Genomic DNA, 21406 nt, shown 5'->3' with positions numbered 1-21406 from the left:
AAAACCCAGATTTTGCCTGAAGCAAAATCACAATGATCTACCATTTCAAAACCCTATACAGGCAAAAATCAAATTTTCTGGTGATTATCGAATATTGACAAGTATGTGGAGCGAGAAGAACTCTAATACACTGCTGGTAGGAACGTAATTGCCTTTACAACTTGGCATCACACTGTAATACTGCAAAGGCCTATACCATAGGTTCCAGAATTCCACTCCTTGCATGAGAGCACCCATAACTTATGCAAGAATGTGTAGCAGCCAGTCTTGGTGTTTCCAGAATTACCCAAATGTCCACTGAGAAGAGGAATGGAAAAACTGTACGATATATTCTCACAACTGAAAATAACTACACCCTTACACAGCAACATATATGATTCTTAAAATACAGTGTTAGTAGGAAAAAAGCAAGTAAAATACAAATGGTAAGAAGGCATTTCTATAGAGATCAAAAACATGTAAAGTTACACGGCTGCATCAGGAAAAAGCACACAGGTTGCTGTTTAATAACAGAAATATTCTGTTTCTTAAATTCGAAAATAGGTTCATAAATGTAAGCTGTGCTTCATAACTTATTCGTGTTATACGTGTTTTGGGTACCAAATACCTCATTCTTAAGTTTTTAACACAAGTGCGAAAGGGATGGTGAATGAACACATAACAAAATGTGCAGTTATTACCTTGAAGGCTAGATAAAAATGGGACTTTCACTTTCTGTATTATTCTTTCCTGGAACATTTAAATGTTTACAATTAACAAGTAATATATCTGGGAAGAAATGAATACAGAAAACAAACTGCATAGAAATCTGGAGTTCATTAATATGAGAAGCAGTAATTCTGTTTTCAACTTACAGAATTTCTCCAGGATGCCCTCAATTAAACTAATTGTGGTTAAGTTCAAAATATTGAAAAAAGCTTCCAACAAAAATAGGTTAAAAATGTCAGTTTTTACTGAAAGCATACACACTTCTTTGTAGTTAACAATTCGACTTCATCTAATTTTTATTATACTAATTTGCTACTGTGGGGCGACGTCTGCACTTTTCCAGTTTTTTTTTAATACAGTAAACCGCTACATTTTTTGATGTAAATTAAATAAGTAAATGAAAGTAAATGAATGATTCTCGTTCCCAAGGGCCGTCTTTTCCATTTTTTTTTTTTTTTCACGAGCATCAAAGCGTAGTGCGCCCTGAGAGCTCCAAAGTAAACAACCTAGAATGTTTGCTGCCCTTCCAGACCTGAGCAGTGACCGGAAGGACGCAGGTGTCCAGGCTCTCGAAGGGCTGGGGTGATCTTCTAGCCCTAGTCCCACCCCTGAGCCGGGCTGTGAAGGGACCTGCCCAGGACCAAGACGTGGGTGGCTGAGCCGAGGAACAGAAGCTCTGCAACACCCAGCACCTTCAGACTCCCGACACGCACGCGGCTTCCCCGAGGGAGGCTTTTCTCGCGGCGCTCGGCCTTCGCGACCCCGCCCGCGACCTTGGCCCCGGGGCCGGGCGCCTTACTTGCCGCTCTCCACGCGGTGGCCGGGATGTAGCCAAGCAACCGAGCTAGCCTCGTTACAGTCATGCTGCCGACTCCTGCAGCGTCCTCTGGGCCCAGCAGAGGATGAAGGAGCAGGAAGAAGGAGCCAGCGGCGCAGTTCGGAGCCCAACCCACAGGTGGGGCGGATCTCTCGTGAGGCGGGGCGTTCTTGAGATTGGGTGGGGCTTGCGTAAGGAGGGGCGGGGCGTGCGTGTGGCCGGGCGGGGCGGGGCTTCCAGAGCTCTTCTAGGAGTCTATGCTCCAATCCTGGGCTGTGTGCAGGAAAAGGCGGATGGAGAGCGTCAGCTTTTTCGCGAAGAGCGACTCAAGCTACCCTGACCCTCCTGGTGATTAAAATCCCAAATCATGGCTGAAGTTGGATGAGGGAATAATTCCGTGTATTCCTCTTAATCTGAAGCAGAGGTCTTTTGAAAGATCTCTTTTATAGTATACAAAGATAAAAGTACCTTTTACTCTTTTGCCCGTGTAATAGTTTTCTTTCCCCTCAATTCTCTTTTGTTTTTTAAACATCTAGTTGTTCAGTGCACTAATTCGTGATGTCTGACTCATTGACTAGATGACCTGAAAGATGACAGTTGTGAGTGAAGTGCAGAGCAAGAGAAGGCATGCCATCTGGTCCAGGCTGTAGTGGAAGGAGCCCTGCCAATTGGCCCTTGAATTCCAACAGTTGCAGTGGTGTTTGAAACATATGTGGCAGATCAGGAGGCTTTATGTAACTTATGGAAATCTTTACAGAATCACAGTGCAGGTCCCTAGATTTTTTATTTTTCAGAAAATTTTTTGGCTAACTATTGGGCGCTGGTAACGTCTGACAGTGTGACATTAGGGGGCTATGCAATCTGAGTTTCTCATCAAGAACTGGGAGTTATCTGATCCTCCTAGATAAGGAGTCCTTTTACTAAGAGTATTATAGACAGATCAGGGCCGGAAACAAAACTCAAGCAATTTTTATTAGCAGGTAGCTCCCACACATACATTTGACCCTTAGTTTATATATATAGCTTAACAACAAGTTGCTTGTGACTAGTTGACTGAGGAAAAAATTCGAAGCTGTTATACAGATGGCTTTGCTAAATATACTGACTCAGCTGTCAATGGACTGCCTTGGCATTTAGAGCCCCATTTAACAGAGGCCCTGAAGGAACAGGGTGGGGGAGGACAGAGAGAGATGCCTGGGGGAGAGATCCTCTCAAGAGGCTAGAACTTTATTTTGTCCACTTTGCCTTCCCGGAAGGAGACATGGCTTGAGATAAAGCTCTAAAGATCTACATCACTTCATGGGCACTGGTTTAGTCAAGTGGGCAGGGACTGGGAATATAAAGGTATTGGAATAGTCCTTTGGAATAGGACCTCTCAAAATTACTCCAAAGCATAAGAACATTTGGATCTTGTTGCTCAATTAAAAAAAAAAAAAAAAAAAAAAAGGCTCCCATTTCAGAAGGTCTCTTAATCAGAACAAGATTACTGCTACTTACCTATCACTCCATCACATATACCAAAATTTCATATCTTAAAACAATAAACACTTATTCTCAGTTTCTATGGGTCAGGAATCCAGGAGCCAGTGTACCTCTGGCTCTCTGGCTCTAGGCCTTAAGGGAGGTTGCAGTCAAGGTCTTAGCTGGGGATCCAGTCCCAGATGGAGGCACAACTAGGGGAGGATCTGCTTCCAAGTTTACTAGCCCAATTACTGGCAGGATTTAATGCCTTGTGGGCTTTGGGACTGGAAACCTCCTTCAGCTCTTGCTATGTGGGCTTCTGCAAAGGTCACTTCATAATATGTGCAGTTGGTTTTCCACAGAATGAATGACAGAACAAGAAAACTGCTCAAGATGGAAACCACAGTCTTTGTGATCTCATCTCAGAATGACATCCCATCACTTTTGATGTAGTCTATCATTAGAAGTGAGTCAGTATATCCAGAGCCCTCCAAGGGGAAGAGATTACACAAAGGATGAATACCAGCAGATGGTGATCAACGAAGGCCATTTCAGAGGCTGCCTACTATAGTGACCCATTTTGTAGACATCAATCAGCCTCCTTCTCTCACCACAGCTGGACCCACTACCAGGTAGCCATGGTGGCATAGAGATACACATATACTTTTAACATAGTCTTTTCCCCTGCCAAGACTGATTGGCTAGCACCACTACTTGCAGTGAACAATCTGTCTCCCTGATATAGCACTATATAGCCTGGGTGGCAGGTTTGATTACAATGGAATCTTACGATGTTGAAGGAGGTAGCAACTTGTTCTATTGGAACAATGATACTGCATTTGGATTGGTTATACTTCTGACTTATACTTTTATACATTCCTTCTGTGGACTTACTGAATACCTTATACTACATATACTTTATATAACATCCCACACAACATTGCTTCTAATCAAAGAACTCACTTTCCTATGAAAGTTGTAGAATACTGATGCCTCTGGGATTAACAAGCTTTATCACATATCCCCATCAGACCAGAAGCCAACTGGTCTTATAGAATAATGGACAACCCTACTGAAGGTTTACTTTTGGACGAAGGTCAGAAAATACTTTGAGATGCTGTCCTAAAGGTCTTGGCATATGCTCCAAATGACTTAACAGTGTTTTCAGTAGTATTTCTTCTGCTGACAGAATAACAGGATCCAAAGAGTAGTAGAGGGACTAATATCTTGTTATATTTAATATACTGTCCATATATTTTGCTTTCCATTGTGAGGAGAGGCAATCTGCCATGGGTCCTGGGCCTCCCTTCATATTATTGCTGAGTATGCTAACGGCAAGGCTTATCCATCTCCTGATACTTAGCAATTTCCGTAGTTAGTCATATAGGCATCTAATAGAGTATTACTACCATTTAACTGCTGCTCCCCTAGGGAAAAGAGACTGGCTTCTTTGCTGCTTGCTCAGAACTGCTTGGCCCTTGGCTCTGGACTTTTCTCCTGTGATGCAACCCATAGTGTGTACAGGAGTCATCTGGCCCTCTACATCACTGTGGGAATTGGGGCTCCATGAACTAGTGCAAATATGCTGATGCTTTGACTATGATTTTGCTGTAATAGTCTTTGGTACCCGGGAGTCTCCTGTTGGCATCCATTTCACTGTAGCAAGCAAGTCTACAAGCAGGATAAAATCTTAGACCCTTTATGGTTCTCACTATCCATCTCCATGATTCCAGGTTCTGTTGGCGTACCAATTTTTGTACACAGAGTGGGGTACAAGGGGATAGAATGTATTCTCTGCACTGGAAGTTGGGATTGTAAACTGGTCATTTTTTAGCTCATTCCTCTAGGTTAGGACTTAAAAAATTGGTCATGGTGCTAACTGGGGTGATTGGCCCTGAAGAACTTGGGAGATCTTATCTCCTGGATAAGATCCTCCTCACAATACCCATGTTGAATTATAAAAATTAAACAAAGATCTGCAATCATATATAGGCAAGGCCACTCAAGACTCAGATCCTTGCATCAACCACTAGGTAAAGACATTTCATTCACTGAGATACTGGTTGAACACAAAGGAAACGGAATAAATGGCAGTGGTGACAAATCGTAACAATTTAGCCTCATGGCCGGCCAGTGGCAGAATTGAGAGCTGTATGGTTTTCTTTTTAAATCAGACCTTTGGGACAAAACATGCTGCTCCTCATATCCTACCCTGGAGATTGTTTCAATTTGTCTGTAATAGGGCTCTGGAATTTAAATTTTTAATGTTTTATTTTTGAGAGAGAGAGCATAAGCAGGAGAGGGGCAGAGAGAGAGATAGAATCTGAAGCAGGCTCCAGGCTCCAAGCTGTCAGCACAGAACCCAATGAGGGGCTCAAACTCAGGAAATGCAAGATTATGACCTGAGCCGAAGTCGGATGCTTAAAAGACTGAGCCACGCAGGCGCCCCTGGAACTTGTATTTTGAACAAGTAATTCAGGTAATTCTCAACAAGGAAGCTTGCAAAGCCCTGTTCTAACTATATTTTCTTCCCCATTGGTGCACACATGTGCTTATATATTTAGTAATTTCTCTTTTCTTTCCTATCTTACACTATTTTTGTATATGGGGTGATGGTGGTTAGGTCACAATTTTGTCTATGGGCTGCATACTACTGAGACAAGATCATTACAGAACTAGAGGAGGAATAGACATCACATGGAGATTCTGGACTTGAAAGTGGATGAGGGATAATAGTATTATGTTAGGAAAATTGTACTGTTAGTAATATGTAAATGTGTAAATATGGGAAGAATGGTATATGTTGATGTTAGAAAGACAAAGAGATTGGGGTGCCTGGGTGGTTCAGTCAGTTAAGCATCCTACTTTGGCTTAGGTCACGATCTCGCGGTCTGTGAGTTTGAGCACCACGTCAGGCTCTGTGCTGACAGCTCAGAGCCTGGAGCCTGCTTCAGAATGTGTCTCTCTCTCCCTCTCTGCCCCTCCCTTGCTGGAGCTCTCTCTCTCTCTCTCAAAAATAAATAAAACATTAAAAAAATAAATAAAAAAAGAAAGACAAAGAGATGGACAACAGTTGATCTCTCATGTTTCTATATTTGATTTTCAGTCATCAAACCTATTTCATATGCTTGGTGGACTTTGGTGAGAGAAACGGTGCCATCTTCTACTGCAGAAGCTGAGAAGGTTGGATATACTTGCTGTCTTTGAGGCCTGACAGCCTGAGTGCTGGCATAAACTAACCTTGGTCAGTTGGACATTCCCATCAGACTTTGAATCTGGAAGGAGTGATTCAAATAAGCAGAGTGTTTGGAATCCTGTTTTCAGAAGCACCACTACCAGTAGACGTATACACAAACTTTCAGCTCTTTTTGAGGTCAGAGTTTGGCTACAATTTTGGTCATCCAGCTTCCTTTTGCTTCTATCTGTTTTCCAAAGCTCATTCTCCAGCCTTTCCAGAAATTCTGTGAGCTACCTAATATTCTTCCAATAAATTCTTTTTCTGCTTAATTTAATCATAATTGCTTTTTGTTGTTTGCAACAAGAATCCTTACGGGTATACACTTCAGTGAGATTCATTCTGTAAAAGTCAATTATAGTGTTTCAGACAATCACTTCCCCTCTCCCTCAGAACCCCATCCCACCCCTATAATCCAAATTTGGAGGTAAATAACATATGATAGTTTCCCTGGTAAATGAAAAGTGAAATCTGTTAGATTTTAAACCATGATCATTGATGTGCTTTTAAAACTGTTTTAAAGAGGGGTGGGATGGAGGGGAAAGTGGGTGATGGGCATTGAGGAGGGCACCTGTTGGGATGAGCACTGGGTATTGTATAGAAACCAGTTTGACAATAAATTTCATATTAAAAAAAAAACTGTTGTTTTAAAACCAACAACCAACCAACCATGATTATAAGAACAATTTATCTTCAAATAAAATGATTATGAGTAAGAATGAGTCCTTTGATAAACCTGGAAGATTATTCAAACTTAGAATAAGCATATTTCAAACTCAGGGCCAAGTATGTCAAGAGGAAAAATGTGTGTGGCAAAAATATGTGGTGGTTAATGCATATATTTATATTTTCCAGTTATAATGCACTTGGTATATATTGCTTAGTCAATTCACTGAATTTTCAAACACTTTTACAAAGTAAAGACTTATGGAGAGCCAATGAAGTACCTTTTAACTACTTAATATATGCAAAAGATATAAATTATAAAAATACAAAGGCTGTAAGTTATATAATTATGCTGGTCTATACAATTAATTAGCATAGTCTATCCAATTTTAAATAAAAATATACTCTCGTATTCTGAAAATAAGCAAGTGTTTTAGCTGTTCCTCCAGATAGTCATTTGTTCATTTATTAACATCAGAGGCAATAACACAATGCTAAAAATAAAACATGCATCAATTATACAACACATACTTACAAAAACCTCTGTCCACCACAACTGGTGGATGCAAACAGACCTTCTATCCACCCTTAGTGCATTATTATTTTCACAAGTAAAACAGGAAAGGAAAATAGTGAATTTAATGCTATTCAGCACCTTTAGTAAAGTCAAAAGACTTAAACATCTCCATATATCAAAAACATTTGCATCTGTATCCCCAAACATGTAATTATTTTGTTCCATTTTTAACATGAATTATTTTATTTACATTACTTTTTAGTTCAACAAACTTTAATATTTAAAAATTATCTAAATTCATAAAAGTATTTCATAAATTTCAACACTTACTATGTACATACAAGAAAGTCCATGAAAAAAGTTAAAGAAATATAGTCAGAAAGTTCAAGCAACACTACCAAATTTAGCAAAATTCCAACCAAATCTACGCAGAGGGCATTCAAACATTCAAAAATCTCTAGATGCTGCTAACATGAACATGAAAAGTTCCAGTAATAAAAGTCAGTATGAGAAATAATGTTGAAATCACCAGTAGAAAATATATTTTAATAGGCATGACATATGTTTAATAGCAATAGTAATAATGACTTTTCTAGAAAACTTTTTTAACATGTCATCTAGGAACTACCTGGTTTGACTGGGCTAGAGTTGATTTCTTCAAAAAATATACTTTAGCAGCCATAGTTTTATTTCCAGTTAAAACATAGTAAAATGTTAAAAGTAAAATTTATAATTAACTAAATAATACCCCAATACTAGAAAATTTAAAATCTCATGCTATTCTAGCGATAATGGCCTTTAATATGATGTGTCCGATGTGAGAATTGTGGAAAGCCAATAATAAACAATCAGATATACATATGGGCTTAAAGTTTCACTGAAATACTTATGTAGCAAAATATATGAAAAAGTAATAGAAAAGTAAAAAGATAAAATTAAAAAAATATTGCACAGCCACATTACCTAGAAAGTAAAGTTGATGTTTAAAAAGCTCTAAACATGGATGATATAAATTATCTTCCATACAAAAAGGTATAAATATTCTTAGAACTATCAGCATCTACAGCTTAATATAATACATTATTTGAATCATTGTTGAATGAGGTAATTATCAAGTCTCTAACAATGTTTTTATCCTATTGGAAATATTTGAGGGCAGCAACCAGAAAGAATTTCTCTAAAAATATTTCTGAATCAAGAACAGCTATATGTGCAGCTCTCCCAATGAGTGAATCAGCTGTATTGGGCAATGCATTGATGACATTATATCGAACCAAGTTACAGTCCTTGCTTTGCAGAACTGGGCGAAGCAAGTTGTGGATCATTTCTGAATAGATCTGTCCTATGGAACAAATAGAAAGTACGAAAATTAGTTCGTGTAAGTAACTGAAAAAAATTCTATGCCAACTTTTATGTAATTTATAAAATTTAGTTTTATTATTTCCATTTAAAGCAGACAAATGTCTTTTAAAAGGTTTTCTTTTTCTTTGACCATCATTTTTGAGATGATTTTATAAAAAATATAAATAACCACATTATTTATCTAGCCAAGTAAAAATTGCAAATTTATTGTAAATTCTTGTCAATTTGATACTTTAATTCAAAGCAATGAATATAACAGAACAAACAGTTTTATTCAACATTAAGTCACTTATGACTTGTTGAACCATTGTGACAATAAGGTAGCCATGCTAAGACATTTTGCCTTTTACACATTATAGGGAATAGTCAGTAATACTGTAATGGTATTGTATGGTGACAGATGGTAGCCACACTTGTGGTGAGCATAGCATCACGTACACAGAAGCTGAATCACTACACTGTTCACATGAAACTAATGTAACGTTGTGTGTCAACTATACTAAAAACAAAAAGACATTTTGCTTTTTATAACTTTTAAAACTTGAACCTATAGCAAGTACTTTAAAAATGTTTGTGGCATTCAACTGTATTCCACATATTTCCACATTATTCTGAGCAAAAACAGCAACTTCCTATAGTCAGAAAGACAATGTGAGTTTGGCTCAAAAGTCAGACAGAATTCTTTTTTTCATCCAAAGGTTTATTTAATGCTTGGGTCCTGCTTTTAAATCCAAAATTGTGCTGTCTCCCTCTCTTTGGTTAATTCTTACAACGAATTTATTGAGCTCATTCTAAGCATAAGAGATGAAGGTTATGTATGTGTGTGTGTGTGTGTGTGTATATATACACACGTATATATATATACACATATATACATATACATTCGTATATATATATGTGTATATATACGTATATATGTATGTATACATACATACATATATATGTATACATATATACGTATATATACACGTATATATACAAGTATATATACGTGTGTGTGTGTGTGTGTGTGTGTGTGTGTGTGTGTGTGTATATATATAAAAGCACAAAGTTCCTTACGAGGGGCAGTTTTTAATGCTTGTGTATCACCACCTTACTACAGACGAGTGCAAACATATATCCATGGACCTGTGGATTTTAGGGAGGCAAGTATCAAATTTCTGAGGAGAGGCAGAGTTTATCCCTGAGGAATCATGAGAAAGGAAAAGAATATGGAAGTACATTTAGAGAAAGGAGAGAGAGATATTTGAGAGATTATTATCACATAAATTCATACAAAACTTTTTCTCTCACCTCTTCTCTTAGTTTTCATTATGATTGTCAAGCTGGATTTCTGGTTCTACGCTATTTAAAAAGTATTTTTACATAGGAAGAAATCCAAACCTGTCTTTATTAGATTCCCCCTGCCCCCTAGTGGCAAAGATCACTGTTAAAACAAAGGGCATTTCTCTAGTTTTTGTGACCCATCTGGAAGTTAAATCTCTTCTTAATTTATCCTTAAATCCCTGCTAGAACAGAAGTTAATAATAATAATTAAAAAAAGGTTATTTTGATGTCACAAAATGCTAAAAAAATATGTGTTAAATGAACAGAGCACCCATTGTGTGCCAGGCATCATGCCAGGCAATGCCAATACAAATATATATAAGAGAGAGTCCCTGCCTAAACAGGCTGCTCACTGTTAAACTGTGGAAAATGCAAAGGATTCAGAGTTCATTTAAAAATCAGCCTCATTCCAAAAAAGGGACTGAGGAAATATGGGAAGGAAGGACACCTGTGTTTTTGCCCTAAGCCTGTAATTAATTAATCACCAGTGACTTTGGATCAGCCACTTAGCATCTCTGGGCCTCAATTATAAAATGAGCCAACAAGACCCAAGTCTCCTTCTGGCTCTAAATAGCTATGATTTAAATTTCTTTTATTATTCAAAACTAGCAAAAGAATATATAAAATCTTTATTACTTTATTAAAGTGAGGTAAGTCTTTGCTGCCATCTTTGATGAAAAGCAAGATACAGCAGAACACGCAGCATGATTGTTACCATAATCACCAATCCCAACAATTGTGAGGAAATCAAAGTACAGATTACCTTCGAGGTAGCAAAAGCAGCATTTGTAATTAGATAAAAGAATTCTTTCATAAGAATGATGGTTTTATTGGCAAAAACACCACATGCCAGGAGAAAAGAAAGGAAAAAAAAGAGTAAGGATAGATGTTAATAACAGTGGATGGAAAAGGAAATAAAGGGAGAGATGAGAGGAAGAAGAAAGAAAGGGACTACAAGAAAAATTTGGGAAAAAGCTCATGTTGTAGATACAACTGTTTGAAATACTTCTTTTTTTTTTTTAATACATAGAGATTTTACTGAGAAACTGATAAATGACTCAATGTAAAATAATGAATCAAAGTCATAGGCAGGCATTTCAAAGAATAATATGATCAATTAACATAGGAAAAAAGTTTTAATCTCATTTGTAGTTGGTGAAATACAAATACAAATCACAATGGGATGCACTGTCAGAGGAACAAATGGAGATAAAATACTTCTAATTTACTCAGTTACCTGACTGTTTGTCCTTTAAAGCTGTTTTACACATTTCAATACGAGCAGAGTGATAAGGAACGTAGCGATCCTGTAGAGATCCCACTAGCACAACATTTTTGAAATAGTGAAGCCCTATAAAGAAAAAATATGGAATTATAATGCAGTAAGTAACCAGATTTAAATTAGTAAGTTAATTTAAATTAACTTTTAATTTAATATATTAAGTTAAATTTAATATTTAATAATTTAATTTAATAAATAATAAATAATAAATTTAATAAAAATTAAATAAGTTAATTTGAATTAACTTTTAATTTTATATTAAATATATTGTGTTTAATATATTATATTAATTAATTATATTCTATTAAGTATATTCTATTAATATATTATATTTAATATATTAAGTGACCACAATTTTTTTAATTTCCTCAGTAGTACTAATAAGTTTATGGCTTTTTAAATCTGATGAATTCGTTCTCCAATTTCCATATATTATCTACAAAAAAACCCCTACCTTCATTGTTATGTAGTTTACATGCTGGTATGAGAAATGTGTGTTTGTGCTGAGTGAGAGCAAGGACTGTGACATGGTAGTGCGTGGTTACGAGAGAGATTATATAGGGTGGGATAAAATTCTACAAGGAAGTATTTTATGACCTTCTTACTTTCTAAAAGATAATCCTCAATATTTAGGGCTGTTTCCTAAAGAAATAAAATCATACTTTTCCATAAGAACAAACAGTACACCCTATATGAAATCATTTAAAGCTGATTTTTTTTTTTTAAATTTTTTTTTTTTAACATTTATTTATTTTTGGGACAGAGAGAGACAGAGCATGAACGGGGGAGGGGCAGAGAGAGAGGGAGACACAGAATCGGAAATAGGCTCCAGGCTCCGAGGCATCAGCCCAGAGCCCGACGCGGGGCTCGAACTCACGGACCGCGAGATCGTGACCTGGCTGAAGTCGGACGCTTAACCGACTGCGCCACCCAGGCGCCTCCTAAAGCTGATTTTTAAGTTCTCATCTGACTCTTGCCTAATATTAATAATATTTTCTCCTTATTGAAGTATGATGTCAAGAGAATACATACTTAAGATTTTTCAGTAAAAATAGGAGGTTTGTGATCCATCCACGGATTTTAGTCAGGTTCTTCTATTTTTATATTTCAGCAAACTACGTGAATTTAGGTCTTGTGATACTTTGAACTAATTAACTCATTTAAGCACTGAAAAACCAAGTTCCTGTCCACTTTACTACCAGTAATGTTTTTTCTTAAATACTCTTGGATTGCTAGTGGAGCCTTAAAAAAAAAAAAATGTTTATCTATTTATTTTTGAAGGGGGGGTGCGCGGGAGGGGCAGAGACAGAGGGAGACGGAATCCCAAGCAGGCTCCACACTGTCAGCACAGAGCCTCATGCAGAGGCTGGAATTCATAAAACCCATGAGATCATGATCTGAGCTGAAATCAAGAGTCGGAGGCTTAACCAACAGTTAGCTCCCCGCCTTTTAAAAAAACTGTTTATTTATGAGAGAAAGAGAAAGAGAGAGAGCATGCACAAACAGGGGAGAGGCAGAAAGAGAGGGGGACAGAGGATCCGAAGAGGGCTCAGCACTGACAGCAGGGACCCTGATGCGGGCGAACCCACAAACTGTGAGATCATGCATGACCTGAGCTGAAGTTTAGGACACTTAACCAATTGAGCCACTCAGGCACCCCACTACCAGTAATGTTCTAATTTTACTATGTATTACTAATTTTGCTATGTAGCTCAGACTAATAAATAAAAAATGAGAAATCCATGTGGTTATTAAATAAGATACAAGCCAATAATGACAATACATTAGGATTGGGGTGCTTAGTTTAGGTCATATAATTTTGTTCTGGAACATTCCAGAGTAAAATTTTGATACTTTTTGCCTACTGAAATTCAGGGTTAGAGACAGGCCAATTGTGGGGACTACTGTGGATCCAGAATATCCAGAGCACCTTTGTAGATACTCCTTTCTCTCTTGGAACTTATGATCCTAATAATGAGAGATTCTAGACGCACATACGGGCAGGTGGGACTGTATTTACCCTCTATGTCAAATATAAGGTCATTCTCCCTTTTTCTCAATGAGACGATAACCCTCTGTGGCAATCTGGATATATAAAACCTTAGGGATATAAATGAAATAATCAAATGTCTGTAACAGGAATTAATTCAATTACACATATTTAAAATCATATTTGAGAAAAATATTAACAAAAATTATTTTCTCCCTTCATTCTCACATTTTGTGTGACAAATTAATTCTACTTTTAGCATGATTTGACACCTTGGCGTTACTTTGGGAATCACCTGTGTGTCCTAGAGCAGAGGTCTTCAAACTGGTATACATCTACCTTCAGGGGTAATTTAAGACTTTCCATGCACTTGAAACTGTATGTTATATATGCACAGTTATACATACAATGTCACATTGTATATTAATTATACTTCAATTAAAAAAAAAAACTCTAGATGGTGAGGATGGGCATGTATAGCTTTAAGGAAACTGAATTCTAGATCTCAACTTCTGTATGAGGGTTTTCCTAAAAATGACTTGTCCTTCTCTCACTTTATTAGAGAAAGGCATTTCTCCAATCTATTTCAGATTTTATTGTGGCATATGGCCTGAGGTATAAAAGTCTCTGGGGGAATGAAGCAAAATACGAATGAAATACAATGTTTTCTGACAAAAATAAGTTTGACTTGACTGTATGACATTAAGAATTAGCACTGCCAATTAGATTTTATGGCACACAAGTTCTAGAAACTATATGAACTGAATATATAACTCCAACTGAATGAATTTATATTTTTATGAAAATATAATTACAGGAAGTATGTACTACCTTATATGCCAGAAAATATATCCTTTGCCACTATTTAAAATTATAGAAAATATTTTTTAGGTGTCACCCTAAAATTATACAAGGGGTACATACTTCTTCAAAATCCTTTTAAGGGGTAGCCCAAACCATGAAAAAAACTGTCCTGTAGTATACCATCTTTACTTCTACCTGAGCTGTTCTAGGTACTGTGCTTTCTGAATCTAAGTTGATGCTGTTTACTAAAATTTTATCCCAAGTCGCATGAAACCAGCCTATGTAACAGCATAGCTGGCTTTTTCGTTTTTCTGAAAGATATATATTTGTGTTCCCCATAAAGGGCTATCATACTGTGCAACTTCAGGTGTCACAAGAATGACACTTCTTGGGGCTGCGCATTGCACAGCCTATGGCAGCCTTGCTAGGTAACATTCATTTGTGTGCTTTGCTAAATGACTATTTTTCCTCAAACTGCCAGCACCTTCTATCCCCTCTTCAGTCTTACCTCATGACCTTGCTTCCTCTTTCACTGAAAAATATAGAAGAATCAGAACAGAACTTCCACATACTCCTATCTTAACCAAACTAACCTACCATACCTGTGACTTCATGTTCTGTCTTTGCTCTTCTACTGATGAGCTGTGTATGTTCCCACCTTAAGCCAGCCCTTTCACTAGAATGTGAGATGCCATTCCCTCCTTCCTAGTTAAAGACATGGCTCTAGTAGCTGTCCTGTCCCTCTCTTGTATCATCAATTTTCTCTTTTGTATGAATCATTATTATTAATAAAACACTGTAATATCTCCCATTAAACAAAAAAATCAATGAACCTGTCCTTAGACTCTATACTCCCAAACACCACCCAATTTCTTGGCACTGTTTTCTTTCTATACCATATATTGTAAGAATAGGCATTATATTAACATCTATTTTTCAAAAGAATAGCTCCTTGCAGAGATTCTGACATGCTTCTACAGGGAAATGACAGTACAGTACTGTACTTTTTTTTCAATGTTTATTTTAAGAGAGAGAGGGAGAGAGGGAGTACAAGTGAGGGAGGGGCAGAGAGAGGGAGAGAGAGAATCTCAAGCAGGCTCTGTGTTGTCAGTGTGGATCCTGACATGGGGCTCAATCTCACGGACCGTGATATCACGACTTGAGCTGAAATCAAGAGTTGAACGCTTAACTGACTGAGCCACCCTGGTGTCTGACAGTACTGTACTTTTAAAAAAATTTTTTTTCAACGTTTTTATTTATTTTTGGGACAGAGAGAGACAGAGCATGAACAGGGGAGGGGCAGAGAGAGAGGGAGACACAGAATCGGAAACAGGCTCCAGGCTCTGAGCCATCAGCCCAGAGCCTGACGCGGGGCTCGAACTCCCGGACCGCGAGATCGTGACCTGGCTGAAGTCGGACGCTTAACCGACTGCACCACCCAGGCGCCCCTGACAGTACTGTACTTTAAAAATGCATTTTAAAAGTTAGTAGTCTAATTTTAATAACAGTTTTTCAACAACAATGCGTTAATACTAATATTGTGCTTCTGCATGGCAGGTTTACTTTATTAGCCAAGAACCAAGTTAGTTAAATAGACTATGGCTCAGGGGGTATCTGGGTGGCTCAGGCGGTAAAGTGTCTGACTTCAGCTCAGGTCATGATCTCACAGTTTGTGGGTCTGAGCCTACTGTTGGGCTCTGCACTGACAGCTCAGAGCCTAGAGCCTGCTTCAGATTCTGTGTTTAATTAGAGTTCAGTTACAATTTTAACAATCTTGGGAGGTAGAATGCAAAGAAGTGAGGTCAAAGTTTTGCAAAATGCAAAGTTTTTTGAGGTATTTCAAAAAACTAAGTAATTTAGAAGACAGAGTACGATTAAAATGATGAAAGAAGAGTTAGCAAAAGAAAACAATATGTTCAGGTTTAGACATATTCAGTTTGATATGTAAGTACAGATGTCTAGAGGGCAAATGAAGACTGGAATTCATTGATGAGGTCAGTGTGGAGGTGTAAAATCTAGGTATATATTGGGCAATCTAGTGGGTACTCTGAGAGTAGAGGAGCATTAAATGAGAGAGGGCATCAAGAAAGCTTTTAATAGCAGGTAGTATTTGAGTTTAACTTTAGAAGATGAAGAGAATTTTTGTTTTTTTTTTAAGTCTGTCCATTTATTTTGAGAAAGAGAGAGTGTGTGTGTGCATGAGCAGAGGAGGAGCAGAGAGAGAGAATCCCAAACAGGCTCCATGCTGTTAGTGCAGAGCCCGACATGGAGCTCAAACTCACAAACCATGAGATCATGCATGACCTGAGCTGAAACCAAGAGTCCAACACGCAACTGGACTGAGCCACCCAGGCGCCCTGAAGAGAATCAGTTCTAAAAAGATGAGTAAACACATGGGGAGGAATGGTGGTAGAAAAAGCATGGGTGAGTGTAGCATAAAACATGTGTGGCATGACTAAAACAAAGGATATATCTGTGGGAAGAGCAGGATATGAAATCAGGAAAAGAATCAGGAACCAGATTATAAAGGATTTGATGCTGTAAGTCATGGAATTTAAACCTCATCCTGAAAGCCACAAGCCATAATGAAAAGATTTTTCAAACAGGAGCAATATGGCCTGATGTAATTTTCAGAAGATAATTTTATCTAAAGAAGAAGTAAGACTGGGGAGAAAGGGGCACAGAGGAGGCAGAGTAACCAGTTTGGAGGCCATAGCAATAACTTCAGCAAGAGTGATGAAGGTTGAACTAAGAAAATAGCAAAGAAAAGAAAGAGAAGCCTCTATTAGTTACTAAGAAGGCTGAATGTTTCAGGGCTTAGTAACTAAGCAGATGTGTGGGGAGAATGAGAAGGAGTCTAGAAGACAACTTCCAAGTTTTTGGTTGTGCAGACTGTGTTAGATGTAGAATTGAGAGAAGTGAATCTGAGGGGAAAGATGAGGTATCTAAAAATATTGCATTTGGGGCAACCATGAGACATCTAAGCAAATGTGTTTATTTAGTAGGCAGCTGGACATGTAAGTCTAGAATACAGCCTAGAGGACTAAAGTAAAGATACATACTTGAGTCACCAATGGTGAAGATGGATATGAAATGATGTTGTCAAAGAAGAATGTACAGAGTGAGAAGAGCAGATGACAGAAGCTGGAGCCCAAGAACACCTATATTTAGGGGGCAAGGAGAGAAAAGGAATCTACGTCGGAAGCAAAGAGCCAACATGGAAGAAAATCAGGAAAGGCTGATAAAGACTGGGAGGTAGGAAAGTATTTCAAGAAGGAGGGTATTTTCAATAGTCACAAATGACAGCATGTTCAACTAAAAGAAAGAAAAGAGATACTTGGATATGGCAAGTTTCAATGGAGAGGTGAGGACAGAAATCAGATTATAATGAATTGAAGAGTGAAATTAAAGGTGAGGAAGTAGTGAAAGTAATTGTTTTCTTTTTTTATGAGGCTCAATTCTTATTAAAAAAGAGAAATACAGGTGCCTGGATGGCTCAATCGGTTAGGTGTCTGACTTTGGCTCAGGTCATAATCTTGCCATTCACGAGTGTGAGCCCTGCATTGGGCTCTGTGCTGACAGCTCAGAGCCTGAAGCCTGCTTCAGATTCTGTGTCTCCCTCTCTCTCTGCCCCTCCCCTGCTTGCACTCTGTCTCTCTCTCTCTCTCTCTCAAAAATAAAGATTAAAACAAATTAAAAAAAAAGAAACAGAACAACATAGAATCATTGATCAAAGGAAGTATCTATTATTATTAAAACTTAAGATGGGAGAAAACAAAATAACTTTATATGTTAAGGAATTAGTCACTGAAAGGAGAATGTTGAAAGACAGAGAGAAGGAATGGGTTCCAAAACAGAAAGGGAAATTATTCTTGCACCATAGATATATATTTTTTATTGAACTATAAGGAAAGCAAAGGTGTGGTCATGTTTGTAGCTAAAAAGAAAGGAAGTAGGAAAATTCTTGATAGCCTTGACTCGCAGATAAAGTAGGAAAACAAAGTCATTTGTTGAAGTGAAGGTAGCAGTGGTAGTTAGAAGTTTGATGAAAAGAGGTAAAACCTGCAAAAGCTCCTAGGGAATGGTTAAGATGCTATTAGAGTTAACTAGATGGTAACTCCATGGATCTACCGTGGTAGTGACTTGCAAGTCTGTATGATCCACTTTCGTAGAGCTCAACAAGCCAGGTAAAGAAACGGTAACACAGGTTGCTAGATGGCCATGATGATAATACCTGGGGTAATAATGTATGAATGATTAAAATGATAAATCATGGGGTCTGGGATGGAACAGGAAGGGAGTGAACCATGAAGGACAGGGTAATTTAAGAAAACTTAGTAGGGATCTTAAATAGTCTGAAAAGCAGATGAGAGTAAGGGAATGAGTGAGAAAGAGAATAGAATACTGTTGTCTCAGAATGGAAAATTGATTGAAATTTCAGGAGTGGAATGCAGCCATGAGTAGGGTTCCAAGTGGAGCGGAATGGAAGGTTACTATAGTTGAGAAAGCCTCTATTATGGTTGATGATCATCTAAAGGGTTGATTTAATCAAATTCCCAAAAATGATGCCAAGATTAGGTATATTAAGATCCAAGAAGAATATCTTCTCCCAAGTGTAATTATGTATTTGTCAATGAACTCTTACTGGGGTTCTCACTGAATATGTGAGGAGTGACCAGGAGATCATTATATTAAAGATGACTAGGGGTGCCTGGGTGGCTCAATCGGTTAAGCGTCTGACATCGGCCTAGGTTATGATCTCGCAAATGGTGGGTTCGAGCCCCGTGTCGGGCTCTGTGCTGACAGCTCAGAGCCTGGAGTCTGCTTTGGATTCTGTGTCTCCCTCTCTCTCTGACTCTCCCCCACTCACGCTCTGTCTTTGGCTCTCAAAAATGAATAAACGTTAAAAAAAAAAAAAAAAGAAAAAAGAAGATGACTAGAAGGTAGCAGAGCTTGGATGGTACAAATCCAAAGGAAAGTTTTATGACAATAGAGGAGTAATCATTGCAGTTTGAAAAGGAAAGCAAGAGGACTGCTTCCTCCCCTCTCAGTAGTACACAGTATATGAGAAACTGAGCTTCTCCTGTAGCAGGAGTTAGCAAGGAATGGCCTGTGGGATCTGGCCTGCTGCTTTTTCTTTTCTTTTTATTTGAAATAAAATTGTTGTTAATAAAATTGAAATAAAGTTGTTGTTGTTACTGTTTTTTTTTTTTTTTTAACACAGCCACACTCATTTATGTATTGTCTGTGTCTGTTTTTGTGCAACAATGCAATGGAGATCACAGGGCCTGCAAAGCCAAAATATTTATCTGGCTCTTCAGAGAAAAAGTTTGCCAATATCTGCTCTACAACCAGAGGGAGTGGGGAAATGAGAGTAGGCTGGGGAAGTATCTAGTTTTCACTTATGTCTCCATTTTCTAAAGGAAATGGAGAGAGCATTCTTTGAAGAAGCTAAACATTGGAGTCTGTTCCACTCAAATGGAGATTTCAGAGGACACAGTGGAAAAAAATATGGTAGGGAGACAGGAGTGTGAGGGTGAGACAGGAAGAGATGGTAAAGTCAGAGGTAAGGTAATTTATAGACAGTGAGGATGGCAAAGTAGTAGTTGAGGACCTCAGGTTGTAAAAACCTGGAATGTAACGCAAGATAGGGACTATATTTGATAATCAGTTAATAAGAGATGAGTAACAAGATTCATCCAGTAGTAAGAATCTGTAGAGAATATAATTATTAATAGTTTAGTTTCCGACATTTTCCAGAAGAGCTTTATAGCCATTGAATAGGAAGGTAGAAAAATATATGACATTCAATAAAAAGGGTTAAAGACTGAGGTGGGGGCAGGAGGGCCAGGATATGCAGAGGCCTAGTTGCCAAACTGACTTATGATTAGTACTAAATTATAAATGTCAAAAAGTTAAGGATAATTTCGAAGTACCTGTGTTTACACAACACAAATACAATCCATTAAAATCAAACAACTATGTTATTAATTGCTTAGCTTTAATTAGGAATCTATTTCATTATTAAAAAATTATAGTTGACTGGGGCACCTGGGTGGCTCAGTTGGTTAAGTGTCTGACTTCCGCTCAGGTCATGATCTCATGGCTTGTGAGTTTGAGCCCCACGTCAGGCTCTGTGCTGATAGATCAGAGCCTGGAGCCTGCTTTAGATTCCCTCTCTCTTTGCTCCTCCCTCTCTCTCTCAAAAATAAATTAACGTTAAAAAATTACAGTTGACTGATACTTAATTTTTTAATTTTAATTTTTTAAATATTTATTTACTTTTGAGAAAGGGAGAGAGACAGAGTGTGAGTGGCAGAGGGGCAGAGAGAGAGGGAGACACAGAATCTGAAGCAGGCTTCAGGCTCTGAGCTGCCAGCACAGAGCCCGACATGGGGCTTGAACTCATGAACCATGAGATCATGACCTGAGCTGAACTCAGACACTTAACTGACTGAGCCACCCAAGCACGCCTGACTGATACTTTTTTAATCACCAGAAAGACATGTGGATAATTTATTTGCTAAAGGCTTATTTTAATTAGGTTTTCAAGTGAATATTTTCAAAACTCTTACCGTATACTTACCTGCTTTATTACTAAGCTTGTATAAGAAAGTTTGGCGGGGGTCTGAATGATCTCGACATGTCAGTTGTAAAAGAGAACCTGATTTTTTCCATTTCTGCATAAACCACAGACCTAGAGAGTTATAGATGACATGTGAGTAAAAGTGGAAATACAGGGTAACATATGTCAAGATTATTAATTTTAAAATACATTTCACTTCAAAAATGACATCTACCAAACTAGCATTTTCTTAGCTAATAACAAATATATTTGCAAAATATTTCCTTTTTCTGATAACAAATATAAACATATACATTTAACTATGGGTTAATGGTGGTTGACAGAGGGCTTGCTATTTCTAGCCTATTCAGTAATGAAATAGATAATGGTTTAAGAAGAACAAATTTGGGAAAATTATACCTTTAGATATATTTGTTCAAATTATAAAGAAGCAGAGATGGAAAAACTTCAAACACAGTAGTAGATCCAAATACTTAAGCACTGAATCTTCAGTCTAGAGATAAATATAGTTATGGAGGACTAATTGTATAAGGACTAACTCTTAGGATTAGCAATTGGTTAATGTTTTCTAGTAAGAGCTGATTATAATGAAGTTTCATATTTAATTGTATTTCTTTACAATGGTTACTTATCAGTAACCCATACTTAAATG

At 37.6% G+C, this 21406-nt stretch overlaps 2 protein-coding genes across 15 annotated transcripts in view; both read right to left on the bottom strand.

Annotated features, from left to right (window-relative positions):
* The window catches only part of SDHAF4 (succinate dehydrogenase complex assembly factor 4), a 32183-nt gene extending 30502 nt beyond the window's left edge, over positions 1-1681 (bottom strand). Inside the window, exon 1 of the mRNA XM_040473889.1 lies at positions 1508-1681. Coding sequence (XP_040329823.1) covers positions 1508-1571 — 64 coding nt within the window. The 5' untranslated portion in view covers positions 1572-1681. The remainder of the gene's footprint in view (positions 1-1507) is intronic.
* Positions 1682-7318: 5637 nt separating this feature from the next.
* The window catches only part of FAM135A (family with sequence similarity 135 member A), a 122469-nt gene continuing 108381 nt past the window's right edge, over positions 7319-21406 (bottom strand). For 10 of the 14 annotated variants that reach the window (XM_040473877.1, XM_040473878.1, XM_040473874.1 and 7 more), the window contains 3 exons: positions 20755-20865; positions 11330-11443; positions 7326-8746 (listed from right to left, as the gene is read on the bottom strand). In XM_040473877.1, the coding sequence (XP_040329811.1) occupies positions 8541-8746; positions 11330-11443; positions 20755-20865 (431 nt within the window). In that variant the 3' untranslated portion in view covers positions 7326-8540. Of the gene's footprint in view, positions 8747-11329; positions 11444-13080; positions 13475-20754; positions 20866-21406 lie in introns of those variants that run through there. The other 4 variants (XM_040473884.1, XM_040473885.1, XM_040473886.1 and 1 more) reach the window with 2 other exon arrangements.

Source organism: Herpailurus yagouaroundi, unplaced genomic scaffold (assembly GCF_014898765.1).
Source record: "Herpailurus yagouaroundi ecotype Mexico unplaced genomic scaffold, PumYag 139, whole genome shotgun sequence".
Lineage (NCBI taxonomy): Eukaryota > Metazoa > Chordata > Mammalia > Carnivora > Felidae > Herpailurus > Herpailurus yagouaroundi.
The sequence above is the reverse complement of the archived record's forward strand: the minus strand, read 5'-3'. Positions and strand labels throughout refer to the sequence as shown.